This window comes from Gopherus evgoodei, chromosome 2 (genome assembly GCF_007399415.2).
Source record: "Gopherus evgoodei ecotype Sinaloan lineage chromosome 2, rGopEvg1_v1.p, whole genome shotgun sequence".
In the NCBI taxonomy this organism is placed as follows: domain Eukaryota; kingdom Metazoa; phylum Chordata; order Testudines; family Testudinidae; genus Gopherus; species Gopherus evgoodei.
The window spans coordinates 273,526,643-273,553,412 of NC_044323.1; the positions used below are offsets into that span (position 1 = coordinate 273,526,643).

A 26,770-nucleotide genomic window follows, 5' to 3' on the forward strand; every position below is an offset into this window, starting at 1 on the left:
TCTAATCACTAAACTTCTCTCTCTCTCATGGAGCACAGTGCTGCAAAACCTCATGCAGGAAATGGAAGTGGCAGAAATGGTTTGAAGTTTACCCAGTCCTCCTGTTATAGCTAGCACTTACAAAATGCTGCTCATCCATAGGTCTGAGTGCATGCAAAGTAGGTAAGTGTCATCTTAGATGATGAATTGATTTAGGGAGAGGTGGTGAGTTGCTCACGGTCAGAGAGCAAAGTTAATGGGTGAGCCAAGAATAGAACCCGTATTTCCTGTCTCCCTGTCCTGTGCCCTGTCCACAGGGACCCATTGCCTCCATGAACTTATCCAATATTTGCATTCTTTCCTGTATTAGGAAAAAATGAGACAGATGGGAGGTATGGAGTGGATCAGTGTGGGCAACCATGGGTGTGCAAATAGTAGAACTCAAAAAAACAAATGTAACTGGAATCTACATATTAATCCATATTTTATTTATATATATATATATATATATATATATAAAATATGGATTAATATGTAGATTCCAGTTACATTTGTTTTTTTGAGTTCTACTATTTTATTTAGTTCTACTATTTTATACTTGTTTTATATTTTTTATATATATATATATATAAATAAAAAACAAGATCTTCTCCCATCTAGATTTAAATTTAAAAAATTTCTGTGTTTCTTATTGAATGGCATTGCAATATACACAGCATTGATCATGAAAGGCTTTTTTCCACCTATATGTATTTTGTGTGTGTATAGGGCTTGCTGACTTTCCAATTGAGGAAACGTTTTCCTCCTCAGATGCCCTCTGGCTTTGGGACTCTGTGCTAGGCAGATGAACCGGCTCAAAGGTGGATTTATAGTTGTGTGTGGTGCAGAAAATTGCAAAGTAATTCCTATCTTCTAAGCTTTGCTTCCTCTCAAGATTCCTGATTGATTATTGCAGCGAGATGTCCTTCAGGACATGAATATAGAATTCTGGTGCCAGTTTGCAGTGAAAACTTAATGCGTGTACACAGGTTGTGTGTCCTTGTTGGATATTTTATTCCTGCTATGGGGCTAGATGATGAAATTCAGGGATAATTTAATATTGAAAAATTTCTATTTACAGGCTTAAAAAAAACCCCAAACCTTGAAAGTTAAATATGAAGGAAAGTAATGATAAACAACATATGCTTCTGTACAAGCATGCAGGAAAGACTGCAAGGGCCACTGAGAGACAAGACAATGAAACTCAATGACAAATGAAGTTGGTATTACTGAATACTTAATGCTCTTCAGTAAAATGTGTCAGATTGGGGAGGAAGCAACTTCTTGCCTCTGGGATAAGTAACTTTTATGTAGTTCATTGTAAAGCCATCTATAAACTTAATAGTACTCTCAGGTTGAGAACATAAAAACATAAAGCTCAGGAAAATACTTAGGTGATACTGAATATAATCCATGGAGATAATCCAACTGCTGTGAAGTGTATAGGTTGAGATGAGAAGTAAAAATCATCAGACATTCGGACATAAGTTAAAGATTTAAGACCCAATTTGAACTGTTTTATTCATTTCTAATCACCTAATTTCTGAAAGAACATTGCTCAGATTGAAAGTAACCATGAAGAAATAATAGTGAGTTCATAGAGGCATTGAAAGAAGAGAAACGTATAGGAGCGTTTGCACTGACAAAAGAGAATATAAGGAAAAAATAATTTATGTATAATGGCTAATTACCGTTACCATTTTAAAAAAAAGTAAGTTCAACATATGAAAGCGAGTGAAAGAACTACAGTATGGCCAGGGCAGCCTTTTATTTCCAGTGCATAACTTCCTTTTCTTTTAAGATAATGTAGGGATGAATCTCTGTCATAGCTGTCTGTTTCTTATTACAGATAAACTATGATCATTCTGAAACATTACTGATTTCAGTTAAACATTTTACCTGTTTTATATTGTGACAACTACAGCAATTGTTTACACAGCAAAATAATATTAGGATAGTGTGCAGGACCACATTTTCAAAAAAGAGCTCATTTAGGTACTTGACTGAAGTTGCTAAATTTTCAAAACTGGCTCGAAGACTTTCTATATTTGCTTTTCCATGTAATCAATTGCTCTATTCTTTTCCAGTTTAAATTTGGATTAATCTTGCTGTATGTATTGAAGAAGAATGCAAGAACAGGAATGATGCACGTATTTTACATTTTCGTTATGCAGTATATAACTCTGCCTTTTTATATGAATCATAATTGCCCTGAACAAGAGCACTCAAAACCTCCATTGAATTCAGTGGGAGTCATGCCCCCATAAGGACAACAGGAGCATACTTTTTATTTACATTTGGCACTCTTCAGACTGTATATTTCCCCACTGCTATTAAAATACAATTTAATTTGTTTGCTTTTGTTAATTAAAAAAAGGGGGAGGAGGGAGTAGCAGCTGTAACTGTGTTTGTGCATCACTAGTCACAACTAAACATTATCTTATGGCACAGGAGCTCCAGCAATCCATGCTACTAGTAGGTAGAAAGAGTGCCCCATGGAGCTGTTGCTGATTAAACTCTTATCAAACACAAACACAAAGAAGCAGCAGAGGTCCTCTGTGGTAAACAGAGTATTTATTTAAACCATATTAGCATAAAAGAGCACTTTGAAACTCCCTTTAAAAATAAATAGGATTCCTGTTCTTTTAGGTTTTGCTTGCTCTTTTACCGGTAGGTTTCCAAAACAGAAATAGCCTGTAAAAACCACAAACTACTTCATTAAAATTTAACAGCGATGTTTTCCTATAAACTTTAATAATTCCATCATACTTTTTTCTTTTAAACTCCCTACTTTTGAATTTAAAGTGTAGCACTGTTTCGCTCTAGATGATATGGAGCAGCATGGAGATGAAGGATACATGCACAGAACAGCACCATACAAAAGTAATGCCATACAGATATGTTGCCTCTACATCTGCTCTTCACTGGTCCATGACTGCATCCTTCTCTCTTCCTGTTCATTAGCCTGCTGTATTTCTCCCAGTCACCTCTGCGGTATACCTCTTCCCCTTGTACCCTGGTGGTCTTCCCCTCCTAATTCTCTTTGCTATCTTGGCACATACAGGAGATTACTGTGTATGCATAGAGTCAGCTCTGTGATACCAGGGCATTGTGATTCGAGTCACTTGCTTTTAGAATATACAAATAGTTTAGATCTAAATAAACATCTACCAAAACTCTCATATTAATGTAGATTTTTGTACCTCTCTTAGGAGGAATAAACATTTGTTCAGTCTGTTGAATTTAATAACTACATCCCTCTATATTGTGTGAATAAAACTATAAATAGCTATAGAAAATTGTGTTGCCCGTAAAGCAGCTCTTAAGATTAAAAGTAATTAATCTCACAAGGCGTGTGCAGGTTTCATGTCATCTAGAAAGCTCTCTCCACTGTGATGACTTGATGATCTGTATCCTGATTATATATACAGAATCAGGTGTAGGCTTACCAATATTTCTACAATGTTTAAAGACTTCACTGTTGTTTTTAGTGTTTATTTTACCATAGCACTCAAAGGATCCAATCAGGAATGGGATCATTGTGCTGAACAGTGTACAAATTCATAGGAACAAGTGGGTTGAGCCTTAAAGAGCTTACAGTTGAAAATTTTCACGCAGTTTTGTTATATTAAATTGTGAAACAGTTATGTAGCGATCAGCTATTGGTTAAAATATTCTTTGAACTATTTTTCTTAAAAAAAAAAAATTTACTAAGCTCTCTTGGATATAAACTTGGAATCTTAGCATTCATGTATATTCCTGTTTGTTTTATAATGACCTCTGTTATTACGGTAGCATGCTCTACTTGGAATACTAATTCACTGAAACATATTACAAATGTTTGTCATGTAGCATTATAACTGACTGCATAGAAAATGATTGTACTATAGTAAACGTACACTAATTGGGTATCTAATTATGTTCTCGTGTACACAAGTATCAGATCCTAGAATGTTGATAGGTTTGATAGTTTGATGTACCATGAACTAAATTTTTCAGATCATGTAAATGTTTGACATTTCCACTTGTGTGTTCTGCTGTGCAAAACAGATACATAAAAGGCTAGACAGTGCTTCTTGGAAAGTGATTTAAAATTTCACATTGACTATGGGTATCAGGCTTTCTTCCAGTCTGCCTTAGCTTGCAAGGATTTAATTTTAATGTTTTGAGAGACAGGCCATCCCACTGTAGTCTTGCATACTAGAGGAGAGGGATTTAAACACACAGGAGTAGAGTGGAGTAAATTTTAGAGGGACCCATATTTTAAGTATCATATCCATTTCCTCCAGTATAGGCTCCCTTTCCCCTATCCATTATCCTGCCTGCCCTAGGTTTATGCTCTTTTACTGTCCTCACTACCCCATTTCCTCTCTGGTTTGGGGGAAATCCTGGGGTTTATTGGGAGTAAATGCCAAGTCTCACAGACAAAAGACTATCTCCTAACTGGGAGCCACTGGACAAAGAACTCACTGTAACATGGTCACTTCTCCCAGTGCTAACCATATTCAGCTGTGCTAGGGAGAGAGGGAACCATGGCTCATTCTTACCTGCTGCCTTCACTCACCAGGAGACTGATCTCTTGATAAGGACTTCTAGCAGCTGTCTGTTCAGCTGCTCTCACTAGCTAGAAGGTTTTATATCTAGTCTCTCCAGAACAGTCAGTAACTTCATGCTGCTTTCTGGAATGTTCCATGTATGTCAGCCGTGGCATCTCTGATGTAGACCGTGGTTTCTTTGTTGCGTGCTTTTAGCTCATGGATGCTTTCAGCTTCATCTGTTCTTCTCATTGTTCCTTTGGCAAGAAAGAGGGACTTAGGCACATATCCTGTGGGAGTCTTAAGAGTAGTTGCCATTGAAACATCATCTCTGGATCTTGCTAAGGACAGGGCTCTGTGGAAAACAGCTTCTGGACTGATAGCTGTGATTGTCCCTCCCTTGCTAGATTTATATTTTTGGCTATGTCAGCAAATGTTTTGATTCCAATTTTCTTGACTGGGCTGAAGAAGTTACGTGTCCCATCAGTATCAATTGCACCACTCAGAAATCTCTCTGCTTGTTCTTCACCAACATCTACTGTTTTCAGTAGAGACTTTTGTACCTCTGATGTTACCTGCAGTCCAGTAGATACATTGATAAGCACCTCTGGGTGTGATTCAGAGTCAAATGGGTTTGTCATATTATTGATGACATGACTGGTAAGAACTGTAACATTCATCCCTCTTCATTGCAGAGGCAAGGATTTGCTTGTGGATTTTGTCTTCAGTAGTTGTTAGTCCACTTCTTTCTTTCATAGCTTTGGATATTCACTCAGGAGATGATTTATGAGAGTCCTCTGAAAAAGGTAATCTGAAGAAGGAACTTAAGTCATCCATATGATTTGTGGCTGTTGCTCTGGTGAGTGAGCCTGATGAACAGCTTTCGAATGAACAAGTGGTTCAGTCCTTCAGTCAGAAATAGCCACAATGAGAGCCTCAGAATATTATCCAAAGCCAAGTGATTGTAGTATACAGCGGTCAGCTACTTTTGTGCTTCAGTTGGTGCACGAGTTTGTCCTTTTGGTTAACAAGTGAAGAGAAATATAATTCAGCCAGCAACCATGTCATCCTTCAGAAGACATTCAAAGAAGGTGCCTCTCAGTTGCAGAGTGTGTAGTATTTAACATTACTAATTCACATTCCAAAAATTATCGCACCGTTGCACATAAGCCTTGCTGCAGAGCTACACCATGAGTTCACAGTTCAGATGGGGCTCACAGTTCAGTTGATAATAGTACACCGTCATGGATTCAGCATTGGGTATAAAGAGCTGAAACATGACTCTGACTAGTTTTTACCATTTACATTAATTTCAGCACAGTTAATATGGTGGTGATTGGTCAAAGCTACAAAATGGCAACATATTAAAAGATATTTTTATTGATTTTTTGCGTGGTCAAACATTTTTTCAGAAATGTTGGATCTATTTAGTGTGAGGCAAAAATGGTGAATATCAACACAGTGCAATATACTAACGTGAAATGTTTTCACATTGCATATTCTTAATTGATGAAGTATCTCACAAGTCATTAATAGTTTTCTGTATTTTCAATTGAAATTTGCATACCAGCAGATCAGTTTCATACTTGAAGATTGTGCATTGGTAGCAGTAGATTACCTGTCCATAGTACTGCATTAGAGGTTAGATATAAATGTACATGAATTCCTAATGTAATTCTTTTCCATTTGTAAGCTTTTGTACGTACAATGTAGCATCTAGTCTTCTCGGAGGAAGGTTTTAATTTGTAGTTGCCTGTGCATGCAGTACTAACTTTTGAAATAGCTTTTTAATTTAGTGACTCTTACGCACAGGTCAATTACAGTGTTAGAGATTGCAACACACAGCTCCATATTGGGCTTCAAAGTGCTCACTAAACCAAATGGCAATTTTGATACTAACATAGAGATCTAATTTAAAATACATACTCTTTTCTTTTAGTGAAAATGCTTTTCTTCTGACGCCAGAGCTTACTCCACGAAAGCTGGGAGGTCTGTCTTTTGAAAAAGCAGCTGGGTGCCATTATCATGGGCTTGAGTAAGTTTTCTTGCACTGCTTGATGTGATTATTTTCTCAATACTGTCATCTAGCATAAAATCCAAGTTATAGGTGGGTCCCACCTATTTTATGCAACCTGGGAACTATTTAGATCTACAAATATGTTTGGGATGTTTACGAAATGGGTTTAGTCCTGAACATAACATGTTCTTTTTCCCTCCCGAGCCCACCCCAAAAAAACCAAAATCTCACATCCTCTCTGTTTTTTCTTCACCCTCACTTTCTGGACTGCTATCAACTGTTATACCCCTGTCTCCTTGATGGTAATGAAGAATGTGACTTTGGCCTTGTCTATATACACACAAGTTGTACTGCTTTAACTTTGCTGCATCTATATTCAGGCCTGTAGCGCCTATGAGAGATGCTTCATTTGCATAATTAAATGTCTAAATTAAAATATGGTTTTACTTCAAATCAAATTATAAACATTTTCAGCTGAATAGTCATGATATGTTTATAACAGTATTTTTAATGTAAATGAAAATAGTGGTGACGATTGCTGTACGTATCTGTATAATATTCCAGGAATGTTAGTGTGTGTGTGTCACTCTGAAGTCTAACATGTCTGTTGAATCAGTATGCAATGATAGAAACAGCTGCAAGCATAGTAGAAAGCTCTTCTTGTGCAAAACATCACCAAGTGTAAGTTCTAGCCATGTTGACTTTACAGATTACACCCATGTGGTGTACAGCTACAATAAGGATCTATGCCATGCCAAGCGTTCTAGGCAGTTTGGTTGAATTATCTATGATAACACATCACCCTTCCTCTCTAGATTATTTGTATGCAAAAATTGCACACACAAGTCAACACAGCTACCCACACAACAAAACAAACCGCACGCACAATAACTCCAAATGCACACAGCCCTGCACCTCAGCACAAAACCCCATTTTTGGTTGTTTTTTTTTTACACATGTGACTTTATATGTCTCTTAGGAGGAATAAACATCCTAAAATATAGGAAAGGACTGAACAATAAACCATCAGTTTTGCATCCTAATCTGATGACCAAATTTCAATGATTTAGCGCTACAGATTTATATAGTCTAATTTTATCACTCCTATTGGCGCTTTATGGATACCTTCAGGCAGAGTACTTGAGGTGTGGGTGAGGGGAGGAGAAGGAATAACATGGACCTAATTAATAGAGTGATGAGCTCCCTAGAAATACCTGACATAGAGTAGATAGAAATAGACTTTCATAAGAGTCAGAAAGCTCACTTAAAATACTGTGGTTTGGAGGAGGTGAGTAAAAAGGGTTGGAAGAAAGGGACTGAAGTATACTGCTCAGGTTGTGTTGCCAGTTTTGCTTGAATGTGATTTTTCTTGCCCCTAATCTTAATCTTTGCACTCTGAAAAAAAAAGAGTGCCTGATGTGGGTGAACACCACTGGGTTTTGGGTTCTCAAAAAAGGTCTGAGGTCTTGGAGCTGTTGAAACCCTTGAGATGGTTTCTCTGTGAGATCTATACTATATAGATTGGTATACAATCCTTGTATCTGAAAGTCACATAGCTTAATGCGTTACTAGAATGCAAATGTCTGTCACGTAGCAGGAAGCTTTCAATAAAATATAAAGCAAAGGAATTGATAACTTGAAATATTTAACAAGAGCCTGATTATATTTATAAGAGAAACACAATCTATTGTCAACATCCCAGTACGTGCTAAAGGAAGAAACAAGACTTCCATAATGCCAAATCCTGCATTCAATAATTCAAGTAAACTTTCTGTTGCCTTCAATGGAAATTTTTAAATATGTAACCCAACTTCATCTTGTTGACGTGAATGTAGCAGAATCCACAAGAGAGTCTATTGTGTAATCTAGTTTATTAGGTCATTCACCGCAGTTGTCAAGAGCAACCTAGCGATTCAAGTAAAGAGGCACTACAGACATTTCCATAGTTGAAATTAAGTATACTTATTCAGTTTTTTTAATGGGAAAAAATTCCCCAACTTTGTTACAGTGGTCACTGGTTTTGTGGTTCTGTTGTTTGTTTTTATTTCAATTTTAGATACTGTCTAGATAACAGAAAAGCTTTAGAGAGAGATGTGAAATTTGCTGAACTTCAGACTCGTCTTATTCGCTATGAAACGCAGACTACCTGTACTAAAGAGTGTTGTCCTGTACCATGTGTCTTGAGCCCTCTTCCGTCTCCTGCAGTTTTGTCAGAGCCTGGAAGTGTCCCCGATGGGGAATCTTTACAAAGTGAACTCAGAACAGAATCGTCAAGGCTAAAACGCAGATCAAAAGACTTGGATTCCTTTTATCCCAAGAAGAGGTAATGCACTAAATAAAATAAAAAAAAAATAAGATTTTTTTTAAAGGATCTGTCTATTTAAATGTTCAAATGTTTAATCCCTCGTCTATCAGTTTGATATTTCTCAAGTGTGATCTCCAATTGACTGCATTAGATGCATCAAAACCACAAACCTAAGGCATTTTAATTTAAGAAATTGAGAGCTGCATCATGCAAGGTGCTGAGTGTCTCTTAAGAGGTGCCAAAGTGCGTTTAGTAGCCACTGAAATTGTTATTTGTTTTGCAATAGCGCTATGAGGCCTCAGTGCATTGTGCTGGGGATTGTACAAACCTAGAATAATACAGTCCACAGCCCATAGAGCTCACAGACCCACTGATGTTTCAGTTCACTCAGTTCTGACCCTCTCATTCCAATCCTTTTAAAAGCCCAGTTTTTCAGAATCCGCCACAAGAAGCATTTTTATAACATTTGCATCGATGTAAACCCATCAGCGAATGCATATGCCACAGCTGAGCAGTTGTGATCTTATTACTGTAATACTTCCCATCCTGTCCCTCCAGTTGTTAGTTACACTCTTGTTGGTGCACATCTGCTCTTCAAGCAGGGATTTTGTCAAGTGAGGATTTTAATATACTTCCTCAGCAAAGACCCTGCTAGATTCTAGTGTTCTGTATAAATAGTAAGAAGTGGAATTGTGGTTGTTCTCCACTTGACTGGATTGAGCCCTTACTGTAGGAGTTTCAAGCATTCTCTTCTTGACCCTGTCTTGGTCTAGATTCATGAGGAGAATAAAGCACTGGAGTTGGTGACTTGGCAGGCCTATTCTTCATTTTTACTGGCTTAACTGGGAGAGGATCCACATGGGAGAATATGTCAAACAAGGACGTTTTTTCAATTGAGATAGGGGCAGAGGGAAGAAATTCCTGCAGTTTTCATGTCCACCTTTAATTTGTATGTCTCCTCTGACCCTTCAGTTAACCACTGTGATTTGTTCCAAACTCTGGTTCTTCTTCGAGTGCTTGCTCATATCCATTCCAGTTAGGTGTGCGCGCGCCACGTGCACGTTCGTCGGAGATTTTTACCCTAGCAACACTCGGTGGGCCGGCAGGTCGCCCCCTGGAGTGGCACCGCTGTGGTGCCGGATATATACCCCTGCCGGCTCCTCCGCTCCTCAGTTCCTTCTTACCACCCGTGTTGGTCATTGGAACAGTGGAGCGCAGGTTAGCTGACCTCCACCTCCCTAGCGATTTGCTCGTTTCTATCGTATTGTGTATATAGTTCGATTTCCTATAAGTATAGTTAGTGTTTAGTTCTATATTAGTTATTGTATATAGTTAAGAGGGATCGGGGGTTAGCCCCTTCCCCTCACCCGGTACCGGGGCCCATGCCTGGTTCACCGGGCTTCAAACCGTGCTCGGCCTATCATAGGCCGGCCCACAGGAGACCCTCACGACTCCTGTCTCAAGTGCTTGGGTGAATCCCATCTCACAGACAAGTGCCGCATCTGCAAGGCTTTCAAGCCCTGGACTAAAAAAGAGCGGGACATTCGCCTGAAGCAACTCTTGATGGAAGCAGCTCTGACTTCTCCGTCTTCAGCACCGACTGCGGCACCGGGAACAAGTGTCTCTTCTGCACCGGAGCACGTGCACCGACAGTGAAGGCTCCTCAACATCAGCCATCACCGGCCCAAGCTCCTGCCCGGCACCGCGCTCTCTCACCAAGGAGCAAGAAGCATAAGCCTCCTGCGGCTACTATATCTACGCCGCAGTCTGAGCGCTTAGCTAAGTCGGACCACCCGGCACTGACAACTGCCACGGCACCAACGTCCTCTGCACCGTTGATTCTGACCTTGTAAGAGCCGTTGAGTCCGGTGCCTATCAGCTCCCTGGCACGCGCTGTGGTTGAGCTTATCGTGCCCTCCACTCCAGAGATGTTCTCCATGGCACGGGACTTGGTTGCCTCGACGGAGCCTTAGCTGCCTCAACCCCCGGCACCGCCGGTACGGGTTATTCAGTCAATAGGCAAGCCGGCCCTCATGAGACCATCTTTGCCCAACGTCGCCGGTTCCGATCCAGGTCCCACAGACACTCTCGGTCCCGTCATCAATCCCAGTCCTGGTACCGCTTGCAGTCCCAGTACCACTCCCCATCGAGGTACCGGTCGTACTCGCGGCACCATTCGAGGTCCCGGTCGCCGACCAGATACTCTCGGCACCGCTCTAGGTCCCGACACCACTCGCGGCACTGTACCTCTTGCAGCCGATCTTGGCACGGCGATTCAAGGCACCAGTTGACCTCCCCGCACCGCGCCGGTCGCAGGTCCTGGTCTCATTCCTGGCACCAGTATGACTCCTGGTACCGTTCTCCGGCACTGCGTGGGGACAGATCGAGTGGACGCAGGGACCCCCATCAAATGGTCTCCACCCCTCCGTGGCATTTCATCCTCCTCCTCCCCGGATGAAGCGGTGGCGGGGACGTCATCATCAGGGCCATCGCCAATCGACCTCAGGTCACACCAGGACCTTATGCAGCGTGTCGCCCTTAATATCAACTTACCCGTAGAGGAAGTTCCTGAGGTGGAGGACCCGGTAATCAGTATACTGTCGGCGGAGGCGCCAACTAAGGTGACCCTTCCCTTCATTGGTTCGATCCAGGCTAGAGCGGATACCATCTGGCAGTCCCCGGCATCCATACCGCCCACAGCCAGAGGGGTCGAACGGAAATACATGGTGCCCTCCAAAGGGTATGAGTACCTTTATGTGCACCCCCCTCCCTGTTCATTGGTTGTAAAGTCCGTCAATGAACGGGAGCGCCATGGCCAGCAAGCCCCTGCACCTCGGTTTCAGGCTATAGTCTCCCTTGTACAAAGACTACAAAACTTCCCAACAACCTCTGCCCGCACTTGCCTTGGCCTCCTCGGTCACATGGCTGCGTACACTTTTGTCACAAAGCACGCCAGACTGCGCATGCGTCCTCTTCAAACTTGGCCCGCCTCAGTCTATCGTCCGCGCAGAGACACCATAGACATGATACTCACAGTTCCATCGAGCATTCTGGGCTTCCTCGACTGGTGGCTGACGCCATCCCTGGTGTGTACGGGTTGACCGTTCCATCCACCACAGCCCTCTGCGACCCTAACAACGGACGCCTCATCTCTCGGCTGGGGTGCTCACCTAGGGCACCTTCGCACTCAAGGCCTTTGGTCGTCTCGGGAATTGGCACTTCACATCAATGTCCGTGAACCGAGAGCAGTCCGACTGGCTTGCCAGACCTTCCAGTGTCATCTACAGGGCCATTGTGTTGCAGTGTTCACAGACAACACAACGGCCATGTATTACATAAACAAGCAGGGAGGGACGCGATCCTCCCCCCTTTGTCAAGAGGCGATGCAACTGTGGGACTTCTGCATAGCCCATTCAATAGACCTGGTAGCCTCCTTTCTCCCAGGAGTCCGGAACTCTCTCGCGGATCACCTGAGCAGGTCCTTCCTGTCTCACGAGTGGTCCAGCCGTCCGGACATTCTCCAGTCTGTATTCCGGAAGTGGGGCTTTCTCCAGATGGACCTCTTTGCCTCCCGAGAGAACAGGAAATGCCAGGTGTTATGCTCCCTGCAGGGTCGCTCCCCAGGTTCCCTCTCGGACGTGTTCCTAATTCCCTGGAAAGGTCACCTATTTTATGCCTTCCCACCTTTTTCCTCTCGTCAACAGAGTTCTACTCAAACTCTGCAGGGACAGAGCCCAACTAATACTGATCGCTCCGGCATGGCCGAGACAGCACTGATACGCCCTGCTGCTTGACCACTCTCTGGCATCCCCAGACCTCATAACGCAGGACTTCGGCAGGCTTCACCACCCGGACCTGCAGTCCCTTCATCTGACAGCATGGCGGCTGTCTGGTTGAACCCATCTGAATTGCGTTGTTCCACCTCTGTGCAACAGGTGCTGCTGGGAAGCAGAAAGCATTCCACGCAGGCAACATATCTCGCCAAGTGGAAGTGCTTCTCCCACTGGTGCGCCCAGCATGACTTTATTCCCAAAGGTGTATTGGTCCCCATCATCTTGGACTATTTATGGTCTCTCAAGGAGCAGGACCTGGCGATCTCTTCTATAAGGGTGCATCTTGCAGCTATTTCCACCTTCCATCCTGGGGAAACTGGCAGTTCGATCTTCTCTCACTCCATAGTTTCCAGATTCCTCAAGGGCTTGGAGCGGCTCTTCCCTCAGGTCAAGCGCCCATCCCCTACCTGGGATCTCAACCTCATATTAGCTAGGCTCATGGACCCCCCTTTTGAGCCTTTAGCCACATGCTCGCTGCTGTACCTGTCCTGGAAGATGGCCTTCCTTGTCGCTATCACCTCAGCTAGATGAGTATCGGAACTTCGCGCTTTGATTGTGGATCCTCTGTATACGGTATTCCACAAGGACAAGGTACAGCTGCGACCGCACCTGGAATTCCTCCCTAAGGTGGTCTCTGCCTTTCACGTTAATCAAGACATCTTTCTACCAGTCTTTTTCCTGAAGCCGCACTCATCGCGCCAGGAACAACAGCTGCATACCCTGGATGTCCACCGGGCCCTCGCCTTTTACATCCAGAGGACCAAACCTTTCAGACGTTCGCCTCCGCTATTTGTAGCGGTCGCAGAGCGCATGAAAGGCATGCCAATCTTCCCCCAACTGATCTCATTTTGGGTGACATCCTGTATCCGGACATGCTATGAGTTGGCCCACATTCCGACTGGCCATCTCACCGCCCACTCTACTCGGGCTCAAGCCTCATCTGCCGCTTTCCTGGCCCATGTTCCCATCCAGGAAATATGTCGCACGGCTACCTGGTCTTCCATCCACTCCTTTGCATCACACTATGCATTGATCCAGCAGTCCAGAGACGATGCCGCCTTTGGCTCAGCTGTCTTACATTCTGCAACTTCTTGCTCCGACCCCACCGCCTAAGTAAGGCTTGGGAATCACCTAACTGGAATGGATATGAGCAAGCATTCAAAGAAGAAAAGACGGTTACTCACCTTTGTAACTGTTGTTCTTCGAGATGTGTTGCTCATATCCATTCCAAACCCGCCCTCCTTCCCCACTGTCTGAGTAGCCGGCAAGAAGGAACTGAGGAGTGGAAGGGCCGGCAGGGGTATATATCCAGCACCATAGCGGCGCCACTCCAGGTGGCGCCCTGCTGACCCACTGAGTGTTGCCAGGATAAAAATCTCCGACGAAAGTGCACGTGGCGCTCGCACACCTAACTGGAATGGATATGAGCAACACATCTCTAAGAACAACAGTTACAAAGGTGAGTAACCGTCTTTTTTTTTCCTGTAGCATCTGCTATACAAAAGACCCCTTCACTCTGTTCTGATTTAACTGTCGGAGAACAAATCATTAGTAGGTAAGGGAAGAGAGTCTTCCTCACTTAATAGGAAGGGAATTCTATTAATAGTTTGTCACTGCTCACCATTTTCAGCCTCCGTTTGTCTGAGTATACTGTATGTCTTCAATATTTTAAATAGTTATAGTAGCCTTTTATAGTTGAGACAAAACCAGCAAGACCATAAACACTTACCTGATTTTTTTTCTTTTTTTTTTCTCCAGTCTAATAAAAACTGAAAGCACGGATTCTCTCATGTCTCAGGCAAGCGGAAGTAGTGTGGGTCACCATTCAGTCGGTGTCATAAGAAAACATCCAGGCAGATCATTGTCTTTAACATCTGCATCTGTTAAGCAGCCTAGTGGTCAGGCCAACAAAGTAACTGCAGAGGCTGGCCCAGCAAGTCAGAGATGGTTACAAGAGTCAGAAACTTCAAAGCCAATTAAGGAATCAAGATCTCAGAAACATATACGGGTAAATATATGTTTGTCTCCCCGTCCAGATACCTCCTCCGTAAAAGATAAGATTCCCCATTTGTAGTCTCATTCAGCATTCTTTCAAAACGTGGAATCAATCCCAAAATCTTTTAATACTTAGTTCTGCTCAAGGGAAATTTGTAGAACTGAAGAGAAGTTTTGCATAAGTAAGGAGTACAGGATGTCAGAAAAGAACTTAGCGCACACAGTAGAGTGCCCAGGAAAACAAAGAAAGAGACAAACAGCAATAGATAACAGATGTGAAAAAGGGGAACTAGAAATGAATATAAATTAGAAGTTATGAAATATAGAAAATTAATAAGGGAAGCCAGATATCAGGGAAGGATCTGTGGTTGGCAGACCTAAAAACAATAAGAAGATTTTTGGGGGGGAGAATATCAGGAACAAAAATCCTAGCAATGATATAGGCCAATTACTAGAAGGAGATGGTGTTATTGTTAAAGATGGAGAAAAGGAAGAAGTGTTCAGTAAATATTTCTCTTCTGTATTTGGAAAGAAGTAGGATGATGTGCTTGTATCTAGAGCTGTCTGTAAATGGAAATTCGTTCCTGTGAAAAAATTGGACTGTTTGGGGAAAAAAAAATTTTTCATTCCAAATGGCAATGAAAAGTTAAAAACATGAAATTTTTCATAGAAAGAGATTTCCAGGAAAATTTCATGTTAGACGAACCAAAATGTAGCCTTTTGGCTTTCTGCCTGCAGAAAATGAAATTGACGAGTCTTCCCAGCTGACTGCCGAAGGGTGAGCACCCCAGTTTTCCATCACTTCCCGTACCCTCTAGTTTCCAGAGAGATAACTAGGCTATCAAGGATGTGGGGCGCTCAGCCTCCCCCAGATCTGTTTGCCAGGAGGGCAGCTGGGCAGGCAAAATACTGAGGTGCTGAAAAAGTGCTAATGTATCAGTATTCAAAATCAGGAATGGATGACCTGGATAACTATAGGCTGGTTAGTCTGACATCAATCCAAGGCAAGTAAATGGAAAACCTGATATGGGATTTAGTACATAAAAAATAAAGGATGGGGTTATTATTAATGCCAGACAGCATGGTTTTATGGAAAATAGGTCTTGCTGGGCAAACCAGATTTCATTCTTTGATGAAATTACAAGGTTAGTTGATAAAGGTAAGAACAGTGTAGATGTAATATATTCGGATTTCTGTAAGGTGTTTGACTTACTACCGCTCAACATTCTAATTTTAAAATGAGCACTATGCAATATGAACAGAGCCCACATTAAATGCATTAAGAACAGGCTAACTGACAGAGCTCACAGTAGTCGTCAGTGGGGAATCCTCATCAAATGGGAGTGTCAGTCTCCAGTGAGTTTCACAGGGATTGGTCTAACTCACAACATTATTCAGCTTTTGCATTAATGACTTGAAACTATACATAAAATTAATGCTGTTAAAATTTCCTTGTAAACTGGGCCCATTCAATCAAAATGTGTTTTAATGGGAGGAGGAATAGCTTAGTCGTTTGAGCATTGGCCTGCTAAACCCAACGTTGTGAGTTCAATCCTTGAGGGGGCCATTTAGGGATCTGGGGCAAAAACCTGTCTGAGGATTGGTCCTGCTTTGAGTAGGAGGCTGGACTAGATGACCTCCTGAGGTCCCTTCCAACCCTGATACCTGTGATTCTATGAATACAACCAAGTTCTGCATCTACAAACAAGGAATGCAGGTCTATGGAGTAGGGGACCATATCCTATAACTCAATGACTCTGAAAAGGATCTAAGTGTCATAGTGGACAGGCAACTCATCATTGAACTTCTAGTGTGATGCGTGATGTTGTGGCAAATGAGCTAATGCTAATGTATGAACGGGAATAGTAAGTAGGAGCAGGAAGGTGATCTGATCTCAGCCATTGGTGAGATAGATACTAGAATACTGTGTACAGGTCTGGTGTCCCCATTTTAAAAAGGGGGTTGAAAAATTGGAGAAGCAGCCAAAAAGAGCCAAGAAAATGATTTGAGAGCTGGATAAAATGACTTACAATGAGAAACTTAGGTCAATCTGTTTAGCTTGTCAAAAAGAAGACTGAAAGGTGACCTGATGACAACATGTAAGTAGTGTCATGGAGAGAAAATATTGGCTACGAAAGGGCTTTTTAATCTGGCAGAGAAAGGCAGAACCAGAACCTGTGGATGGATTCAATGGAACCAGTCTGATTCAAATTAGAAATAAGGCACAAATGTTCAACAGTGAGGGTGATCAGTTATTGGAACAAACTAACAGAGGAAGTGGTGGATTCTCTGTATCTTGTTGTCAAGACTGGATGCCTTTCTCAAAGATATGCTTAGCCAAACACAAGTTGTTGAGCTCCATGCGGGGTAACTGTGTGAAATTTAATGGCCTGTGATGTACAGGAGGTGAGACTAGAAGATTTGATAGCGTCTTCGGGCCTTAAACCGTATGAATCTGTGAAAAATATGAAAATGAGGATTTCTCATTACCCTCATGGATATGTGAAACAGGAAAATACAATATATATCACTTTATTTTAAATAATGCCTAGCAGCTATACAGAGTGTTCCATCTTAAAGCACTCTGTAAATGTTAAATAATCCTCAGCACTCAGGTGAAGTAGGTATTCTGTTCATTTTCCAGATGAAGGAAGTGGAAACTCTGTTAAATAACTTGGCCCTAAACTGCAAAATGAACTAGTGCCAGAGTCAAGGCTAGAACTGAGGATTTCCTGTCTTCCAGTCCCATACTCGGTTCAAGTCACAAAGCTGCCTCCCTAAAATTAATCTTTGGGACAGAAGGGGAAGAAGTTATATATGGGTTTATTCTTCAAAAGTGGGCTATTGAAAAGCTTGTCATGGTGATAACTGATCCTAATTCCTAAGTGTGCCTGTGTTGTCTCCAAGATGCTGACGGAAGTGGTTGCTAAAACACTTAAGAAACATGGCATTGCAGAGAGCCACAAATGCTTTGCATCATGCAGCCAGCGTCTGTTTGAGATATCCAAGTTCTATTTAAAGGTACTTTTTTCCACTTCTTGCTCTCACAATTGTACGTAGTTACTCCACCCCAACTATATCCAGGATTAAAGAGATATGATGTTCCAGATTGACAGCGCCAAATATTATACCTTTTAAAAAATGTGTTTTTTAGCTCTATTTGCATCTTTTCTGCTGAAAACTTATAAAAGAGAAATCGCTCTGCACAACCGTGCAATGGAGGATCCAGAGCTAAGTTTGTCTGCTGTTGGACACATGAACCCATGTTTTGTGCTTCCAAGATGCAGGGCAAATGAAATTATAAAACTGAACAAGAATCCGATCATCCCGAATGTAACTGGTAAATCTGATTCTATGAGGTCCGGACTTGAGAGTGTCACTATCTCCTAGTGGCTGTGTTAAGAAAATAAAATGCTAGCAGTCAACAAGTGTAAATCAACAGAGCGTAGGGAAAAGCTTTGGACTCTTAGATCCGACCAAAGTTTCATTACTGATGGAGTCTGCTATTTTGCTATTAGATAAAATAGCAGAATTCAGAACTCAGGGGCCATTTTTAAAGCTTTGTTTTCTTCACTAACCAAGCCTATATACCATATTTAGTTGGTGTATACTTTTCAGGCATATGGTTTATTGGGAAGCTGTTGTGGAAGAAATTGTGAATTTCAGTAGCAAACTTAGAGCATAGGTTCACTTCACTGCAGGGATATTTTCAATGTCTGTTTTTCAAACACTTTTAATCTTTTAGTTTGATAAATTGAATTGCATGTGAGGTGCTTATTTAAATGTGTTACTTCACAACCACTGGAGCTACTGACCATCCATGGCCACCTGTTGTTTCTGTTCTACACAAGAAAGGTTAGCAAGGCTTGCTCTTCAAAATTCATCTTCCCTCTCCAACAAGACAAGTGTATTGGGCCAAATGATGACCTGTTCTAAGATAGAGAAATTGCAGTGATGTAAGTTAGACCCATTTTCCCAGTGTGTAATTGGGCGCATATGGTAAAGTAGAGTAACTTGCACTCAGTTTATGTTGTATAGGAGTAACATATCCTGAGGAGTCAGAACAATGCGATAGAGCAAGAAAGACAACCAAGATGATGATGTAGGAGAGATTGGGGGGCAGAAGAGTAGCTGTTTTATCTTACATTCTTCTGTTAGTTTTGTTGCTAAATGGCCCCTCAACCCTTTCTGTGTGTCACTTCTGTGTATACACTGCACATGCGTTGAATGCCTTTTGGGGCATTTAAGGGATGCAGATTACCCTACTTCACTGTTTGTATCCACTTGCATCCATTTTCTGACCAACTTCCACCAATCTGATGTGTAAATGTACTGCTATTTATATCTGTTGAACATGCCCTTACCTTCAAAAGTAGTCTTATCAATGCCTTATATTGTACTGCAGTTATTTTGTACTTTATGTTTGGATTCCCTCAATGTGTAATAGAGCCGAACATCAGTCTGGAGACAAATAAAGATGCTGCTTTATCATCAAAGCCCTCTCCTGACTTGACTTGCAGTAATAATCAGTCTCTCTCTAACTCTTTATGTATTTTCTTTCCCTTTTTAGAATCTAATCTAATCTAAACACTGATTGCAGAGGTTTCAAAAACTTTCCCTCACTTATATAAAGCTTTAGGAGACCATTATGTTTCTCTTGTGACAATGAAGAGCACATTCATTGTTCTGGACAAAACCCATTGATTACAAGGTGAAGAGAGAGATGTCAATAAACTTCATGCTGAGTCTGTAATCTTCACTTCTTGCTGTAATGTCCTTCCTTTCTCAACTGTCCCAAAGCTATTGACTGAAAAGGAGGAGAATTTGTGCAAGTACTTGGAACTGTAGACTCTTTGACAGTGCCTGTGAACTTTCTATAGAACTCCACAGCAATCCAACATTTTTCACCAGGCAGTCTTATGTTTCAGTTACCCTCAGTTTTCAGAAGTGATTGGGGTAAAATTTTTAAAAGTGCCTACGTGACTTTCAAAGTCAGTGGGGTTTAATCTCCTAGGTTACATAGGCATTTCTGATAATGGTACATTAGAGGTTTAGGGAACTAAGTAGTAAGAGGCAAATTCTCTCCTTAGCCAACAGCCTGGATGAGTGGGCTGTAGACGATGGATGAAGGGAGTATAGGGTGCTCTCCTTCCCACATAGGAACCTGAAGGGAGGAGTAGCTGCTGGACCTATGTAGTTGTAAATATGATGGCCTTACTCCTTAAAAAACCTATTTATTTGAATGCAGAGAGCTCTCTGCATTCAAATAGGTTTTTTAAGGGGTAAGGAACTAAATGGTGCAGCCCCACACTAGTACTGTGGTATTATGTTTTCCACTGAGGGTGAGGCAGTATTTTCCCCTTAAAGGTTGCAGGAAATATACATACTTAGTTCTCTTTTCCCCTTCTACTACATTCCTACCTGCTTTATCTACATGCTATTAGTAGTGGGTGGGGCCAGACTCCAAAATAGGAAATCTGTTATCCGATGTGGTGGTTTTCCTTTTTGGGACTGATCTCTCTCACAGTTTCACCTGCCGTGGTCATATATATTTTGGAGCTCTGCCCTTTGTTACAAGAGCGCAGTATATGTGCATGGTTATAGTTAAATGTTCAGTCAGGGGCTATAAGAATTTTGAACAGCATCTCTGTAGCTTTGAAAGCATTCAGGGGGCAGGAAGGGCATGGCTAAACTCCAAAACTTGAGTGACAAGGGATGGCCCCTGGTAACTGCAGGGAGAGGCACAACCCATTCCTAATGGATTAGGAGAGAAGGTAGTCTCAGAAAAAAAAAATGTTTCCAATTAGGGAGCTCTAGGAGATCCTCAATCAGGGAAAGTCCCTACAGGTAACTTTAATATTAGCATCAGCTACAGAGGAGGTATATGTATGTTCAAGTCTGTCTGACAGCAATTCTATAAAATGATGTGTTCTCTGTTTAGGATCTGAAAACTTCCAGGGGGCTGTTTGATGAAATGAAGAAAACAGCAAACAACAATGCTAAACAGGTAATCCTATTCCTGGATGTTCTGGAAATGTGTTCCTCATACACTGCTGTGTGAAATCTACTGCTGTTGCTTCTTGGAATGTGGGTTGGTACATGGCTTTAATGGGTGAACAGAGGAGACCATCTGTTGTGTTCTCTATGTTCTCTAGTTTGTATTGTGAGAGTTCTTTTGAGGTTAGTTTCCCTCAGTGCAAAATTCCAGTTGCAGATGTTGACTTGCTATCGAAAATGTTCTAATAAGGGTGGCCACTGTCAGAGAAATTTGAAATAAGGAAAAAGACTCCAAAACTTTTTCACATTAGTGAGAAAAATGTGTACATGATCTTCTGTTTCTCAGAGGAGTCTCTGCACTAGTGGATCACTAGGAGGACCATTATGTTATAAAAGGAAATAAAATTTTTCTAAAGGAAGAGTTATAGAAATGGTAGATCCAAGCTCTGGAAATACCTATAAATAGAAACCTGAGGGAATGCTGACTGGGCTCCTTTGTGTGTCAGGAAGATTCATGTGAATTTTAATATGGGGAAAATACTGGGAGAAAATACTCTTGTCCAGAAATTTATCAGTGAATTGAGTCTTATCCTGGATACCTCATTAGAGAAAATGTGTTATGATGACGAGCAGTGTGGAATTTACCATTTTTGTTCTCTATACTGTAAAATCAAATGTAAGGATTTGCTCCGTTCATTCCCATAGCAAAACCCTTGGTGGAGGAGGGGCTAACTGAAGGGAAAACTGCAAGAACTCACCATGGAGTTTCTCCATGTTTATTCTACGAGTGCAGTGTTTGCCCCACCCTATCTTCCAGTAGAATAAACCCACCCCCAAGCACACAGATTGTAAAGGATAGGTGGTAAGCCAGGGATATTCATTCATAGTACCCCTGTACCTCCATAGTACCCCTGTACCTCCTACCTAGCAGTAGTCTACATGCTAATGCTCCCAGACTCATCTGTGAGGAAAGGAGGAGGTATTATCTCCATTTTCCCAGACTGGGAAACAGACCTCATCGTAAGTGAATGATGGAACCAGGCAAAAAAGTTCAGTATTTTCTGTCTGCTAGACCATGCTGCCTCTCCTGCTCTGCAACAACAACTTATCGGGCCTTTTAGTGTGCCAGAATCTCTCTGATGGACCAGCATCGACTTATGCTTGGCCACACAGTTTGAGGAATAGCAGCCGCTACAGATGCAGGTCTAGCAATGAAACAAAACATTTGTTCTTCAGTTTATAAAGCAGGAAATTGTTCAAAAAGAAAACACTGGATATTTAGAATTGAGGGTGTACTTTATCAGTGCATGGAGAGATTGGACTACAATATGTCAACTTTTGAGGCCAAAAGAGTGCTCTTTTTAAATGCAAGAAAATTATTTAGAAGTGAAAAATCCAAACAGTTGTATGTTAATGACTGTATCTCCTCCATTCACTGAACACATTGACTTCTCCATGGTGAAAACATTGCCTGTTAAAACTTCTGTCACCAGTAAACTTTTTGGTTATACTTGCTCCATCAATAATATTGCAGAAGTTTGGTTTTTGTTCTTGAAAGTAAACCAACTTTTAAAATCTGATTTCTCCTTTATTTGTATAGGTGATTGAATGGGTTTTGGAAAAGACTAACAAGTAATGATGATGAATCATTACATATGAATGGAGTTTACACCCTCTTCTCCAACTTAACAGAAAAAGCACAGTGCATTACAACAAAAGTATAAAGCCAGGTAACAGGAACAAAACAGACCTTAAAAAACTTGGTTCATAGACTTAATTCTCTAATCCAATACTGTGTTATGGCCTTTAGATATTTTATATTGAGTTTTTATTTAAAAAAAATTTGTAATGAACATTTCATTTTATACTATATGCCTATTTATAGATTTAATTATCTAAAAGACTGTGACTTAGATTTTTCAGAAACATTTTTGTGTTGTACAGATTTTATTTTAGATGTAATAAAAAAGTCCAAATTTGATTGTAGTAAGAAGACTGTTTTATTTCTTCTCTTTTCACAGTCTTTAAGAAAAGACTGTTGTTCCATACACGACTACTTTTTTGTTCTTCAAATAAGTTAACTGGAAAGGTTTACATTGCAATAAAATGTGAGGAGTTTTATAACTTAACTAGCCATAATTCTTTCTTGTTCTGCAGATTAATGTAATTATGGTTAGGGTTGAAGGCACAGTAACCTCTCCAGTCTTAGCATAAAACATAAAGGATGTTGGTTATGAATGAACCCAAAATCAAACATGCCATTCACAACAGTTTTTTATGGTTTTGATCCTTTTTTTTTTTTTTTTGAAAGCTGAGACAGCTTTCCATAAAATTTACCCTGCAAAACCAGAAATAATAATAATTAAAAAAAAAAGAACCTTCAGTAAAATGGCTTGTAAAAACTTAATCCAGAATAAGATCCTTGTACTATGTCTTTTAATCTCACGGGTTTCCAATATCAATTCTCATTTCATGTTTCTCTTGTAACAATTTGATATTTTAAACATATTAGTAGAATCCCTTTGAGATGCATTTTCACGTTGTGAAAAAAACGAGTCCTACAGTACCATTGATCTAAAGAGAGCTGTGAAATTGAGAGCAGTGGCTTCCTAAACAGAATACGAACCATTTTATCTGAAAATGAAGAAGACTGACCAGTGCTGCTTTAAAGGGGCACTGTCAGATTTACAAATAATTTAAAAGGAAAATAAAATCTTTACCTATGCTACAAACACCTTTTAAATTAAGTGTCTTATACCAGTATAGTTATTCCTGTAGGGAAGGGGAATCAGTGATACCAGTCCTAGTATCTTTACACTGATGTAACTGCATCCACAGTAGGGGATGTGGCACTTTTAACTATTTAGGAATTCAAATCACTCCCCTAATGGAAATAGTTGTAATGATACAAAACCTGTAGAGCAGGCTTTCCAACAAAAAGCTATACTGGTATAGGCACATCCAAACCGTATAGTATACCACAGTAGGACAGTAGGGTGTTTGTACTGCCTTAACTATATTGGTATAAAAGCAGCACAATTTCTCTGTGTAGACAAGCTCTAAGGAGTTGGTATCCAGCTGGCATTTAGATGTTTAATTTTCATAGGCTCCTTTTGAAACAAGCCTAAATCATTTAAAGAGATGGCAGACTCTGAGCTTCAAGTGTGTGTGGAAGGGTCTTGTTTGTACAGGGCCTGCTACAATGGTCTTTAGGTGATACCATGATGTACACAGTAATAATGGTAACACTACTTTTCAGTACAGACAACAGAAATAAACTAGTCAATTTCACCTTTGTTATATCTTCAGTTGATTTCACTGTCAGGTTCTGATATGTTAGCACAATGCTACAACATTGAGTTTCAAACACTGTTTAAAAAAAAATCATTTTTTAAAAAAAAAAAACAACAAACATTACATGGAAATATTTCTTCCGTTTCCATTTCTATTCTGTTAGCTGAAACTAAATTGTAGGCCAGATTTAACCTGACATTCTCTCATCATATACCCATTAATTTTTTTAGCAAAGATTTTGGTGGAAACAGGATGTTAACCTACCATACAAAGGTAGGCCTTAACTTGTAGTGTTATAATGAAATAAAACTATAAAAATAACATTTGGGTTAGTGGCCTGAAAGGTTTTAGTGGTTCTTACTCTGAACAGGGAATGCTAAAGTCTTAAAATTTATCACTGTCTGTTCATTTAAATTAAAAAATGCAGGTACAAAACTGCTCAGTTATATTTGTTACCATATGGCTTATTTATTCTACAGCCCTATTCAGATTTGTTGTTTTTGTTTTTACTCTGTTATGATGTCAGCAGACAGAAATTAAGTTTCTACATATAATTTAATGACTTGCTTAAATTAATAGTCCAATTTTGAGTATAAGTACTTTGTGCTACTGTGATCTATCAAGCTAGTTATTTCTTTCTATGTTAAAGAACCTTTGAATGCAGATATGCATGTTTTTTAATGTGTGATGAATGTCTAAAGATTTTGCATCTGCATGTTTCATTATGCTAAATTTAAATTAGTAACCTGAATCAGAAAACTTAACACTGCACTTACTCTTGAACAAACCTTAATTTTATAATGTAGCTTTTGGAAGCTGCATTTCCTACTTACTACTGGTAGTCTTCTTGCCTGTGTTGTTTATGGATAAAAAAGTGAACTCATTTTTGTCATAAACATAGCTAAGGGTTAATGTCTCTTTCACCTGTAAAGGGTTAACAAACAGTGACCTGCAAAAACCTGACCAGAGAACCAATCAGGAGACAAGATACTTTCAAATCTCGTGGAGGGAAGCCTTTGTTTGTGGGTTTTGGGGTTGGCTTTGTTCTCTCTGGGTCCTGGACGGGACTAGAGGTGCAACCAGGTTTCTGCCAATCTCCCTGCTACAGTCTCTTATCTATTCAGAATTGTAAGTAAGAAAAGGCGGTCATAGTCATTTAATTTGTTTTTTGTTTCATTTGCATATGTGTACTTGCTGGAAGTAGCTTAAATTGTGTTTCTGCTGGAGAAAGTTTCTTTCTATTGTTTATAGTTGAAAGACCCTGTAACTTTTTACCATCTAAAGTGCAGAGATAAACCTTTTACTTTTTTCCTTCTTTTTATTAAAAGTTTTGCTTTTAAGACCTGTGTCATTTTTTTTCTCCTAGTTTAGGTTCAAGGGAATTGGTGGGGAGAAGGGAAGGATAAATTTTCTCTTTGTGGTAGATTCACGCAGCTTGTATTGCCTCTGGGTGAGGGGGAAGGTAACACTCCTCTCGGTGTGGTGATTCAAAAAGTTGAATCAAAAAGTTGAACACTCCTCCTAGTATTCCCAGGGCGGGAAGGAGCTGGGAGGAAGAAGGGAGGGCGAAGGGAATGGCTTATTTCTCCTTGTTTTAAGAACCCAAAGGATCTGGGTTCTTGGGGTCCTCAGGGAAGGTTTTGGGGGGACCAGAGGGTATCAGGCCCTGGAAAATTCCTGATTGGTGGCAGCATATCAGATCTAAGCTGGTAATTAAGCTTAGGGGAATTCATGCTAGTACCCATATTTTGGACGCTAAGATCCAGAATTGGGAATTATACTACGACATGTTGGCAGCGGTTGGGATAGTAGAATCCAAAAGCCAGTAAAATTATTAATTTTCTTTTCTCTGTTAGCTGCTTGTAAGCAGAGAGAAGGGTTTGGTTTTTTTTTTTTAAACCTACAGCCAGAGAATTTTTTTTCCTTGCTCCATCTGGCTGTGCATAGATGTGGCCTCAGGCAAGGGCCATTAAGTTTAACAGGGGTCTTTTGTTAGACAGTAGAAATCCAGCTGTGAGTTAACTACACCAGCAGAACACACATGCAAATGAAGGTTTTCCTTTTGTTCTAGTTTTATTTGGGAAGGCTTGTTAGAAACACTCTGTTGCTTAGCAACAGAGCAGGCAGCAGAGGAACCGTAATTCAGATAGTAAACCAGCAGAGGGCACCCCAACACAAGAAAACAGGAACCATGACTTCCGAGGCAAAAATGGAGTCAGAGGAACAAATCAAAGAAGCAGACCACAGGCGACAAATGGAAAAAAGAGAAAAAGAGGTGGAGCTGAAAGAAAGGGAAGAAAACATCAAACTGGCAGCCCATAAAAGAGAACAAGAAGCCAAAGAAGCAGCCCACCAATGAGAACTGGAAAAACAACAAAAACAGAGTGAAAAGAGGGAAAAAGAGAGAGAGCATGAAATGGACTTGGCGTGGGCCAGGCAGGATGCTCCAGCCAATCCTAACAACCCTGTGCCAATGATAGTTCCACATCACAAGAAATTTCCCACCTACAAAGCAGGTGATGACACTGGGGCCTTCTTAGAAAATTTTGAAAGGGACTGCCTTGGGTACAGCATCTCTGAAGACCAGTACATGGTAGAACTGAGGCCACTGCTCAGTGGACCCTTAGCAGAGGTGGCGGCTGAAATGCCTAAGGAGAAAATGAACGATTATAAACTTTTTCAAACCAATGCCAGATACAGAATGGGAATAACACCTGAACATGCCCGTCGGCGGTTCAGAAACCAAAAATGGAAACCAGATGTGTCATTCCCCCGA

The 26,770-nt window shown here is 40.8% G+C and overlaps 1 protein-coding gene across 5 annotated transcripts in view; it reads left to right on the forward strand.

The window, feature by feature from the left end:
- The window catches only part of MTBP (MDM2 binding protein), a 65,920-nt gene extending 43,239 nt beyond the window's left edge, over positions 1 to 22,681 (forward strand). For 4 of the 5 annotated variants that reach the window (XM_030553762.1, XM_030553758.1, XM_030553760.1 and 1 more), the window contains exons 17-22: positions 6,493 to 6,588; positions 8,627 to 8,893; positions 14,467 to 14,716; positions 17,611 to 17,724; positions 20,645 to 20,710; positions 22,301 to 22,681. In XM_030553762.1, coding sequence (XP_030409622.1) covers positions 6,493 to 6,588; positions 8,627 to 8,893; positions 14,467 to 14,716; positions 17,611 to 17,724; positions 20,645 to 20,710; positions 22,301 to 22,336 — 829 coding nt within the window. In that variant the 3' untranslated portion in view covers positions 22,337 to 22,681. Of the gene's footprint in view, positions 1 to 6,492; positions 6,589 to 8,626; positions 8,894 to 14,466; positions 14,717 to 17,347; positions 17,591 to 17,610; positions 17,725 to 20,644; positions 20,711 to 22,300 lie in introns of those variants that run through there. The other variant, XM_030553761.1, reaches the window with a different exon arrangement.
- Positions 22,682 to 26,770: the final 4,089 nt, after the last annotated feature.